The sequence below is a fragment of the Amphibalanus amphitrite genome, unplaced genomic scaffold (genome assembly GCF_019059575.1).
Source record: "Amphibalanus amphitrite isolate SeventyFive unplaced genomic scaffold, NRLGWU_Aamphi_draft 000304F_arrow, whole genome shotgun sequence".
Taxonomy (NCBI): domain Eukaryota; kingdom Metazoa; phylum Arthropoda; class Thecostraca; order Balanomorpha; family Balanidae; genus Amphibalanus; species Amphibalanus amphitrite.
In genome coordinates, this window is record NW_024881799.1 from 525,784 (window position 1) to 538,381 (window position 12,598).

General features: G+C 48.3%; 1 protein-coding gene across 2 annotated transcripts in view; it reads right to left on the minus strand.

The window, feature by feature from the left end:
* LOC122387958 (prominin-like protein) overlaps positions 1–3,389 on the minus strand; it is a 59,946-nt gene extending 56,557 nt beyond the window's left edge. Inside the window, exon 1 of one of the 2 annotated variants that reach the window (XM_043378666.1) lies at positions 2,964–3,389. In XM_043378666.1, the coding sequence (XP_043234601.1) occupies positions 2,964–3,252 (289 nt within the window). In that variant the 5' untranslated portion in view covers positions 3,253–3,389. The remainder of the gene's footprint in view (positions 1–2,963) is intronic. The other variant, XM_043378665.1, reaches the window with a different exon arrangement.
* Between the last annotated feature and the right edge of the window lie 9,209 nt (positions 3,390–12,598).

Below are 12,598 nucleotides of genomic sequence, written 5' to 3' on the forward strand. Positions count from 1 at the left end.
GAGTGAGTTTGTCCAAGCTTTTTTGGACCTGGAGTCAAAATGGGTGGACTGATCGGGACGAAAGTGGGACCGTTTGATTCGTCTCCGGCGAGGTAAACTTTTGGTGCTGGCCTCGGTTCGCTCGGTGCTTCGTGGCACATGCTATTCCGCTTCAAAGTTTCGGTGACACTAAATTTTTTGTCAAGGCTACAGGTCAACCCGAGGTCACGGGCAAAGCCATACTGGCGGGACACATCGGTAACACCTTGAACCAGTTTCCAGGGGGGTCACCGTCTGCGAGGGGTGCAGGCTGCACGTGCTGGGGTCGGAAAACCGTTTTGACGTGAGGTCCCCTGGCTCAAATAAATTTTAAGCTATCAACCTCAAAATCGGTTCAATGGTAGTCCCAGGCAAGGCCTCCAAAATCATGCACATTTCATTTGGCTATGGATCCTCCAATTCTGGCCCAAGGCAACGCACGAGCGCTGGCGGCATCTACTATGAACGTCAAACCCTTTGAGGCCCCACTTTTTTGCGATAATTTTTAAATGCGTCAACTTTCGTTGACAATATTCTGATAATGTATGTTTCAGAACCTGCCGAAACTTTTATTACTAAGGTATTTTGACGCCAAACGATTATGGAAGGTACTTCTCATTCACTCGTAATGCTAAGGTCAATTCAGGCCCGGGCAGAGGCTTGCGCTCGGCCACACTCGAGCCCCGCCACCAGCGCCATCTGCTCTAAATGCCATCTACCAGCGCCCGCTACCGCTACCAGCTACCGCCCACCATCAAGCCTGAATGGAGCGAGAGACGCGAGTGACCGGTCGCCGAGCAAGGAGCGCCGGAGGGGTAGGGCGGAGCTTAGCGCTGACGTCATTACGTGGCTCCGCCCCATGAGCGCGTAGCCTCTACCCAAACAGCATATTCGTTCCGTGAAATTTAACATTACGAGTGAATGAGAAGTACCTTTCATAATCGTTTGGCGTCAAAATACCTTAGTAATAAAAGTTTCGGCAGGTTCTGAAACACACAATGCCAGAATATTATCAACGAGAGTTGACGCATTTAAAAATTATCGCAAAAAAGTGGGGTCTCAAGGGGCTTGACGTCCATAGTAGTTTACTGGCTTTGGCGTATAATTTCCTATAAAAAGCAATGCCTCCTCCTCGATACTACGTTATATTGGTAGCTTACGATCAATATTTCGGAGAGCCCATGAGCCTAAACTCACATCCCGGTTACCCAACCAGTCGTGCCCGTGGCCCATCACATCCCCGTGCTCCCATTCCACCGTATCTCGGTCAGGGAGTCTGCCTCTAATGCCGGTCTCTGAGCACCATCCAGCCGGTCCCATCTCTGGCCGCGCGGTGAGCACCTGCCCATCGAGGCACGGAGCCAGGAGAGCTCTGACCAGCACGAGGCGGCGCCGTTTTTACCGTTGAAACTGGTCTGTGGTTAGACGGGCCGGCTCACGCTGAGGGGAGGGGTGAGGGGGAGAGGTTTTGGGTGAATGGCTCGCTACAAACTCTGGCGTGACAGCCGGGATATAGGAGGTGGAGAATTGTGAAAATATCAGTCTTCTCAATATCCAAAGTGCTTTTACTTTTGCCAGTGAGCTCGAGGGCCCATTTCAAGGAATAGACGGCCAAGTTCCTAGCAGGAAACCAGTCCATACCCAAGTATCAGGACAATTCCGTCTCTATCAGCAATCATGTCCGTCACGCCATACGCATATTGTAGCGTCCTCGGCTCTATATTTTCCTTATGACTCATGGGAACCGTGGAGGCTGGGTAGGGTGGCATGGGAGGATGCGAGGGACTCCCATAGTCCCATAGGGGGCTCGCCAGGCCAATAAGGTTACCGCTCACTGGGCCAGATGGGAATAGCAATAAGGAATAATGGGTAGAGCGTGAGTCTGATCCCTATAGACAAGGTGTAGGGTCCCTCAGCCCAGCGTTCGGAGGCCGTGGATCGGAGCTCGGCGCATAAGCTCTAGCAAACGTCTTAGCTAAAACTCTCGGATTGAAGGTTCATGGCTGGGATATAAAAAGTTCTCAAGCTTACAGCTCAGGAGCCTCTAGCAGCTCGTGACACTCGCGACGTAATACTTATGTAACTAGCAGCTCGTGACACTCAGCCGTATGGCTCTCGTCTCAGTTTCACGTTCCGTACCTTGCTAGGTCCGCGGAAGCGGAGGTGGCGAGATATTTTGCGGTAGAGGGAGATCCCCCGACCACCCATCCTCACCTCACCACAGACAGACAGATAACAGAGTTGCATGGGATGCAAGGCGACGGTGCACTGCGCGCTGCACTGAGTGCACTGTCTGTGCAATGCAGGCAGTGTGCACTGCGTGCAGTGGATACTGCGCAGTGGTCGCGGATGCAGTGATGGTAGGTAGGGGTGGGATCTGTTTTTACGGGAGAGCTGGCGACTGTCGAGGGCCGAGGCCACGCCGGACGTTTCGTGCAGGGGCCTGCCGGCCACACGGTGACGGCCTTCACAAATGGTGGGGTGCAGCAAACAGCATTGGAGTTTGGTGATGCCGGCCGAGGTCGGCCTGGGAGAGAATCGGCGCAACAGGCAAACGGGAGGTTAGATTCACTTTTCAGCTAAAAAAAAATGATAATCTGCCCCTTCCTGGAACATCTCCGCCATTGCAGGTATAAATGTATAAGAAGCAGAGCACTCTTTTAAATGTGCCTACTGCCTGTCCTATGTTTTAGCAGCATGAAATAGGCCCTCACAAGGACAATATTCTCGTTTTTCAGCAGGTGAACATGTGTCAGTCATATGCATGCATGGAGAAAGTACCATGAGAGGGGCAAGGAGGGGAGACAGGTCTGCTATTTGACGTGTTTCGACTCACATCCGCACCCATGGCCGACAGTAGAATAGAGACTGTGACAGCTACATTCAGCTCCCCGACCGCGGAGCTCAACTCCGGTAACTCCCGTGCTCAACTCAGCTCAACTCACCGAGTGCAGCGACGTCATCCTTCTGGATCACGTCCAGGAACATGTTTGTGACGTAGTAGAGGTGCTCCATGCCCTGCGGGTCGAACTCAGTCGACGCCCGGTAACTGGTGTTGAGTTGGGGTTTTGAATACACCACCTCGCCCACACCCGGGGGCGGCACCGATGTTTGAGCATGACTCACACCCACGCATAGCGTTACCAACACGGCCACGAACACGCACATTCTCACACAGGGCCGCGAGGGCACGCCCCGGGCCGCGACCACCTGCCGCACGGCACCACCCCACATACCGCTACGCTCGCGCGGGAACTGACGCTACGACGGTCGCGTCGGGCCGGCAGGGCGGACGGACGGACGGGCGGGCGGCGCGGCCGGCCGGGCGGACACGCTATCGTACCGCCAGTCAGCTGACTGCCGCGGCGAGTGGCGCTACCAGGCGATACTAGCGCCGCCCAGCGGATGTCGTGAAAACTACTTAAAGATAACGGGACGGGAGCAGCTCTCTCGCGTGTCGACAAATGCACGAGGAGCTTGCTGTTGCTGGACCTGGCGTCTCACTCGCACGAGCTGAGAAAACTGGGCCGGCGAATGGTGCCGATCTTGTCCGTAGCCTGGGCGGTGAATGCGAGTTGGACTCGAAACTGGAGAGAATATTGTGACCTGAGGGGCGGTGTCATAGCCCATACTGCACTACTATGCATTTCAGACCCCATGAGACCCTGCTTTTCGGCGATAATTTCTTCAATTTTTGTCCAATTAGCTTGAAATTTTGGCAGACGATGTTTCAGCTCAAGCGCCAATTTTTGTCAATATGGTCTTTTAACAAAATACCAAAATTTAGAGCACTTGTCGTTACCTCGTAATGTTAAAATCGGCTCCGTAAATCCGTCAGTGGAGTAGAGGCTATCCGTACGTAGGCGTGACGTCACAAACACGTGATCATTAAGCTCCGCCCTCCCGGCGGACGGGGCGGTGACCTTGGCCGGTCAGTCGGCTGCGTGGAGCGGGCGAGGCAGTGCGTGGAGCGGGCTGTTGCACCGGGGCGGCTCGCATGGAACGTAGCTGCCGTGCAGTTGTCGTTGCAGCCGTAACTTCATCGAATGAGCTAAAAAGCGCGCATAAGTAACGCACTAGCTGAAGCCCTCGACTTTGTATCTATCACAAATGTACGTACACCTTGTTCAGTCACAAAAAAAATATCTATTTCCACACAAGATTCGGGGCTTGTGAAAAAACGCTCATAAAAGACGCTGTTGATTTCAAATGCTTGCGATAATATTATGTATCGCGTCAGACTACGTCCAAATTGCAAAATAGAATCACCATTAATAGGATGCAGTTTATGTGTTTGATATATTAAATTTGATTAGGAATGTATGCCGGCGTGATCGATTTATATCATCCCAGTGCAGCATAAGCATTGAACACCTTCAGGACTAATCCATTTTATCATCGACTTAGGTTGCGGAGGTCGCCGGACTAACTTTACCCCCAGATCTTGTGTGTTGAAATGCAAACATGAAAAGTAAAAGCCTAGAAATAGTTACCTCACCATTGAGGACATACCTACGTCCTACTGTTACATAAGTTTTACAAAAAGATACTTGTTTCTTGATGATCGTTCTCGTGAAGTGCACAACGTCCGCCTGCCACATTCCTACTTCTTTCTGTGCATGTCTTAATAATATAACACACACAACGATAAAGGACAATTCTACCACACGACACATCACGCTTCTGCCCCACCCGGCGCCCCGCACCGCCCTTGACGAATCACGAATACGATCGTCTCGCTGGAGCGATGCCCCAGGCAATCGACCGTGTCCGAGACTCTTCATCTAACTTTGTTGCTTTCTGCGCCTTCCTCAGAAACATTTATTGACGCTGTCAAATATATCAATATTTTTGGGTCAGGCAGAGGATTACGCATGATCTTATAGGTAATCGCGTAGTGACCTGACCCAACCTGACGATGAGATAGGTGCAACTCCGGCTTAAATAGATGTTCAGAGTCCAAGAGTTCATCTATCTTTCCTTCTACGGCCGGTTCCGTTCCAATAGATCCTACCTTGATTCTGATCTTCGACGTTTAAATACCAAAATAAGGAAAAGAGGACAGCAAATGCCCTCTAACGGATAATTTTTTGGCTTTCGTCCCGAAACAACTTTGCCAGCTTCACGTGTCTCCAGTATGTGGTCCCGCTCCGACCTCTCCGTGGTGCTGACACCGACTGAAGCGGCATAGACCCATCGTGGTCACGGCCAGTGGGCGGAGTCAAGTTGATCACGGCGTAACGTGATTGGCCAGCGCTCCTATCCAATCCGGTGCGGTAGCGAGCGAGCCTCTATCCGGGTGCAAAAACTGATTAACATTACGAGCCAACGACAAGTGCTCTAAATTTTGATATTTTGTTAAGAGACCATATTGACAAAAATTGGCGCTTGAGCTGAAACATCGTCTGCCAAAATTTCAAGCTAATTGGACAAAAATTGAAGAAATTATCGCCGAAAAACAGGGTCTCATGGGGTCTGAAATGCATAGTAATGCACGGTACACCGCTTCATTTACAACGGCACACATTTCGGATCAATGCCAAAATAAACATACCTTCATTCTATAGATCGTGATACCTTCATTTTGTAGATCGTGATAAATTAGATCGTGTGGCTAGTGGACACATCCCGTGTGTTATTTAAATTAAACATTTGCCCGCCAATCGTCTGCGAGTGCTGATCCTCAGGGGTGGCAATCCATCCCCTTTATTTCTGTTCTCCCTACATCCCTTACCTGAAAAGTTACTTTTAGTCAGATGCGTGAAACTTGCAGTGTAGGTAAGTGTGTAGTGTGTACACACCTTATCCTATGCTAGTTGTAGGTTAAAATTTGATCAATGAAATTCGAGAAATCGTTTAGGTACCCCCCGAGCCACTCGCGTTATGGAAAATACCCCAGTCATGCGCGGGTTAACTTTCGCTGGCCTAGGGGGATGGGGAGGGGGTGCCACCCATAGTTTTTTTTTTTCGCGACAGCTCGGAACATGCCGAAGATAGAGAGCTGAAACTTGACATAGCTGACCTTTGATTCAAGCCTAGTCTTTTGACATCAACCACATTTTCAGGCCAGGTCAGGTCACTGACCTATGACGTCATAACCCACGCCCCGTGCCCCCCCCCCCCTGTCCTTTTTCATCGATATCTCCTAAACGGCTGGAGATATCGCCACCAAACTTTCCGGACCTCTCCGGGCATCCATTTTACACATTGTGACAAAAAAAAATCCAGAAGCTATGATAGGTTGGCCACAAATGACGTCAGAATGACGTCATGTTCTGTAATTTTCGACCGAAAAAGACCTTCGCGAGAAGAGCTGTCAGGCCTACCTACAACTTTGAAGATACAAAAAAAAAAAGATCAAGACATAGCAGGTGTAGAATTGAAAGGGCTACAAAACTGCTATCTCGGATTTTTGAAATTTTGAGTTTATACCCCCAAAAAACAAAAAAACATTTTTTATATAAAAGCCAACAAATCCAAAAAGTTTTTTGAGTTTCGAAAAAAACGGAATATATGTGATAATACCCACCGTCCTCTATCTACATACCAAATTTCAGATCGTACCTGTCTCGTTTTTTGGCCAAGTTATAGCGAAAAAAAAATGTTCAAAAATGATGACGTCAAACTTTCAAACTCAATTTTTGGCAATTCTAGACCACGTAGGGCAAAACAAAGACCACCACCATTAGACTCCCAGTGACGAGCTGCATCGAATCAACACCCATTTAATGCAAAAATATCAACTTTGAAATTTGACCTAATTTGACCTGACCTTGACCTGACCTTCACCAACACGTGACCTAAGCTGGCCCCAAAGGCTGCCTAACCCACATAATCGCATTTGTCATGTAAAATGGACCATAAAACATGTATCACACGACACTTTCATAATGTGACCCCCAGTGACCTGACCTCTGTGACCTGACCTGATATCAGTGACCTCAGATAGCAAAGTCTATGTTTGACGAACAATGTACCATCGATGGTTTTCAATAACTTACCAATTTACTCGATTTCACAACACATATCTTGAAATGACTGTGAACGGTGAAAATCCGACCTTTGACCTGACCTGTGACGTCATCGGTTTGACCTAGGTCAATGAACTTTGGTCGAAATAGGTAGCTTCCCGGTGGGGCTATCGAACGCCGTTTGAATTTTGAAAATCGGCCGGTAAATTTCCGAGATACTAAGGACCATAGCCTCTCCGATTATGCCTTTCACTCGATATGAGCGGGACCCATAGGCCGAGTGGCCTTATAACCCGATGACCAACTAAGGTAAGGTAAGGTAAGGTAAGGAGATCTTAAGGGGGCCGAAACGCCCCCCCCCCCTTACGGGTGATAGGGTCCGCCGATAGCCCTACGTACGGGGCGCGGGATATGTGAACCTCTGCACGGTCCTGAAATGTCGCAAATTTGCAACGCCCTCAAAGTCCAAGAAGCTTTCACAGGAAGATGAAACTTACGGGACCTATTGTCATCTAGAGGTCTCACATCTTATGTATCTCGGATTTTTCCTAAAGGTCACATGAAGTCAGGTCGGTCATGTGACCTCAACATTAACCCCGCGTTCGATGTCTCTCGGACGACGAAGATTCTACGTCGTCCGGCCAATCCCGTCCAAGGTCAGCGGGGGCTCGGCTGCGGTTCTGGAACGTGATTGGCCGGACGGCGTAGAATCTTCGCCGTCCGAGAGACATCGAACGCGGGGTAAGTCAATAGGGGAAGTATGAAAACTGTTATTTTGGCGTCGGGAATAACCTTAAAGGTAGTGTGCCAGCTTTCCTGGACCGTATGGAGTTAATGGCCCAGATAAGGAGAACCGGATTTTTAGAACTTATCCATACCTTCAAAACTCATGGAAACGTCTTAAATTCTTCAAATTTTGAGTACCCCAGTGCGAAATTCGCCCCGACGGGTTGTCGGTCGTACCCCAACCACATTTCACACCACTATGAACAATAAATGCACACACCAAAATCGCTATTACCGATAGGCTCATCCAATCAAGTTTCGATAAAGCCGTTCATCATCATCTCCTGCGGTTTCGAACACGCCTGTTAGGTGGTGCGGTAGACCGCGCCCAAAGCCAGGACCCCGGTAACGTGAGGTAGCCGAGTCGGGGCAGCGTGCGCTGACCCAAGCCGGGGCCGCGCGTCCTCCCGGTGTCATGTGATAGCCCGGGGCTGCCCGCGGGGATGCGGTAGACCGCGCCCAAAGCCGCGGCCCCGGCTTGGGTCAGTGCACGCTGCCCCGACTCGGCTACCTCACGTTACCGGGGCCCGGGCTTTGGGCGCGGCTTCTGCTCATACTTTGTGGTGCGGTGGTGGTGCACTCACTCGATGTCTCAATAATGTAATAGCAACAAACAAGCAGCCATCCTCGTGGAAAACCTCAAAAACTAAGATGGTTCCGAAAAAGACGAAGCCGACAGCAAAAGACTTACGTCCCATAGCACTAACCGATATTTCTTATAAGATTTGCATGAGCGTCATCAAGGAAAAAATCGAAAATCATCTAGAAGAAAACAACGAGATACTAGAGACTCAAGCCGGCTTCACGAGAGGAGGGCGGGTGGAGGACAACCTATTCCTTCTAAACTACTGCGTAGATGAGAGCTACAGAAAGAAGAAACCTCTTTTCGTAGTAGCGGTGGACTACAGCAAAGCGTTTGACTCTGTAGCAAGAGGGAAGATGATCCAAGCATTGAAATACTACAAGATCGATCCAAAGGTGATTGACTCAGTTGCCTCAATCTATACCGGAGACGTCACACAAATCAAGCTCAATGAGGACATTACAGAAGAAAAAAAAGTAATTTTTATTTGAAATTGTTTAACGGACTTTCACTGGGTAGTGGGTAAAAGTTATTATTGGTCCCGGTACTCCGACTTGTATTGAAAAGTCTTCGATGGGGCACACATAGGTTTAAAACAGACAAAAATCAGGTAGCCATTTTTCGCAACACATCAATATTTCTAAATATCCAGCACGTGATGCACAACTTACCTATTCTCATATGTAAAACACAGCCAATAGGTACACTTCCTCTTCCAAAGAAAAACTACTGTTTCAGAGCACTGTCCCATATGGGGCTAAGCGAGAATTTACCCACGCCCTGGTTTAAAGACGGATTGCACACTCGAATTTCGATCGCTTCTCTAACCACACCACCCCTTTCCTTAGCTCTTTGGGGACAGCATCCTTCGCCTTCACCAACCTCTCCCGCAGGGTCGGCCTCGAGCTATGTCCTATCCGTATGTTATGCGGCGCTAAAATCCGGCCTATTCTCTCGCTGGTACCCTTGACGTATGGAACACTGATATACATGGGTCGCTGTCGTTCGGTGGTCGGCTGGGACTGATCGGTATTCGGCTGCGAGTTCGACCTGTGGTCGTCTGGAGGGTCTTGTTCGTCGGGCTGATCGCTGGACGGTTCGTTGCGCGGTCTCGGATCGGCGGGAGGATTCATGGCACGTCTGATATACCTCGCTGGGTAGCCGTTGCTTGCAAACACCTGCTGCAGATGAGCGACTTCTGCCAGCTTCGCCTCCTCGTCGCTGCACACTGCCTCAGCACGCCGGGTTAGGCACCGGATGACGCCCGTTTTGATGGAGTCCGCGTGGTGAGAGGCATGGTGGATGTAGACGTTTGAAGAGGTAGGCTTCCTGTACACAGACGTCTTCAAATTCCTCCCATCTCTGGCCACCTCCACGTCCAGGAACGGGAGCTTCCCGTCACTTTCGACTTCTCGTGTGAACTGTATGGTCGGACACGCACTGTTCAGGTGGTGGTGAAACTGTTCCAGCGCTTGCTGTCCATGCTGCCACACGACAAACGTGTCGTCCACGTACAGCAAGACAGTTCCCCCTTGGCCGAACACTGGCTACAGTGTGGGCGGCAGTTCGACCCGGGACAGGCCAGCACTGCAGCTGTGGAGCCGACATGGGGTCGCCGTGTGGTTAGAGAAGCGATCGAAATTCGAGTGTGCAATCCGTCTTTAAACCAGGGCGTGGGTAAATTCTCGCTTAGCCCCATATGGGACAGTGCTCTGAAACAGTAGTTTTTCTTTGGAAGAGGAAGTGTACCTATTGGCTGTGTTTTACATATGAGAATAGGTAAGTTGTGCATCACGTGCTGGATATTTAGAAATACTGATGTGTTGCCAAAAATGGCTACCTGATTTTTGTCTGTTTTAAACCTATGTGTGCCCCATCGAAGACTTTTCAATACAAGTCGGAGTACCGGGACCAATAATAACTTTTACCCACTACCCAGTGAAAGTCCGTTAAACAATTTCAAATAAGCATTTACCTGGGTATTAACTATTAAGACATGACTCTTCAGTCTCACTTAAATAGAAGTAACTAGTGGGATAAAACAAGGTTGTACCGGAAGCACGAGCTATTTCAAGATTGTCACATACCTAATTATGAAGAGTGTTTCAGCGACAGAAAAAGGGTTCCGAAACGAACACGTACACATACCGTTATTATTCTTCGCAGATGATGGTTTGATAATTAGTCAATCTATGGAAGACACGAAGGTCATGTTGAAGGCACTAGCGAAGTCCAGCGAAAGTTTTGGCTTGGCGATTAACAAAGAGAAAAAAGTGCCGTAGTCATCTACAACAGCAAAGAACAACCTAATGAGATCGAAGGAATACCGGTCGTCAACGACATAAAATACTTAGGAGTAACCATTAACAACAAGAAAAACATGTTTAAAGAGCATAAAAAGGCAATGATCCGAAAAGCTCAGAAAATGTCTAATATGACGATGGGCATGATCGGTAAAAGCTGCAACAAGCTAATGATTGGAAAATGTTTTTGGAAAAGTCTAGCGCTCCCATCAATACTCTATGGCTCCAACATCATATCACTAAGCGACAAGGAAACAAGGCAACTACAAATCTATGAAAACTCCGTTTATAGACAAATACTGGGAGCTCCGAGGTATGCACCAACTTGTACTCTACGCGGAGACGTGGGGGCATCTCAGATGAAAACGAGGATCATGGAGGGCCACCTGCAATACATAAGAAGCACAATGCAAGGGACAAATGAACTCTTAAAAGAAGTCATCCGGATTCAGCTGGAAGAAAAAAGGACAAAATGGGCAAAGACTACAGCTGAATACCTGGCAATGGTGCAACTCCAAATTCCCGAGCTAAGAAACATGAAGAAATGTGCAGTAAAGAACAAGCTAAGAGTTTGGGACAGTCAGCAGTGGCTCTCTGAAATGAACAATAAAACGAGTATATCAATGTACAAACGCCGAAAGAAAGAAATTAAGGAAGAAACAATATACGACAATACACCAGCATCCAGTATACTATTCAGGGCTCGCACGAATACGTTACCATTGCATGATAGAAAAAGGCACAGTCATGAAAGTACCGCTTGTGAGCTGTGCGGGGCGGAAACAGAAAATATCCAACACTTCGTGCTCTTCTGTCCCGCACTGAAAGATGCTAGGAACTCCATCACGGCACTCCAACAACCATATATCGAGGACTATGATAAAGTACTAGAAGACTTCCTTTTTGAAAATGACTGCCACCAGTCAATGGAGGAAAAGAAAAACAACTTATATCAATTATGGAGATGTAGAAATAACAAATGAACGCCAAAGAGGAAGATCACAAGAATCGATAAAATATCAGACGAAGATAATACGGATGGGGTGGCGTTGCAAAGCCAACACCCCGAGAAAAATCTGATCTGAAAAATCTGAAAATCTGATCTGGTGGTGCGTCGGGCCGCGCGCTCTGACTTCGGCCAAGAAAAATGCGTCAGCTGATCATTGTCATTTCTGCCACTTTCGTGTGGTGAAATGGGGTCATAATTTAAGAGACGGCTGTTTTATATCAATTATTTTACATAAAATCATATTTCAAACCATAAATTAATGTACGACAGCCAAATTAAAGAAACAATACCAATACAGGCTTACAGTTTAAATTCGACATTGTGTTGTCTACGATTAGACAGCTGATAACTCATTCCCGTACGTCGTAACTCTATAATGACCTTTGCTTATTGTCACATGTGCGCCACATTCGCGATTGTTGCCGACGCCTGTTTGCAGGTCAGCCCACTACAGTTGTTATACATATCGAAAAACCGATAAACTTTTAGGCGAAAAAAGCACTATTTTAGGCCCATTTTTGATTTCTTTTACGATATTAGGTAAAAACAGAAGCTTCTTATCCTAGGAAAAATAAAATGGGAAATCATTGGAAGGTGGCACACTACCTTTAACTACCTAAAGCACATAAAATCGTGATTTCATACTGCATACACACATTGCAAGGTCCGATTTTTCACTTTTGCATGGTTGACCTTGCGTGACGTCATTTATGATGTGAGTTCATATGAGTTTTTCGTCAATAGCTCTCGATCAAATTGAGCCAGCGAGTCGGCAAAGCCACCAATGGACTCCGGAAGACCTGCCGAATCAAATGATATGCGATATGACCTCATTCGACTAACTTCATGACCTGAGGGGCTCGCGGGCCCGAGGGGGGAGAGCATTTACTCCTCCCCCCTGACGAATATTTGCGACAGCTCCCGAGCG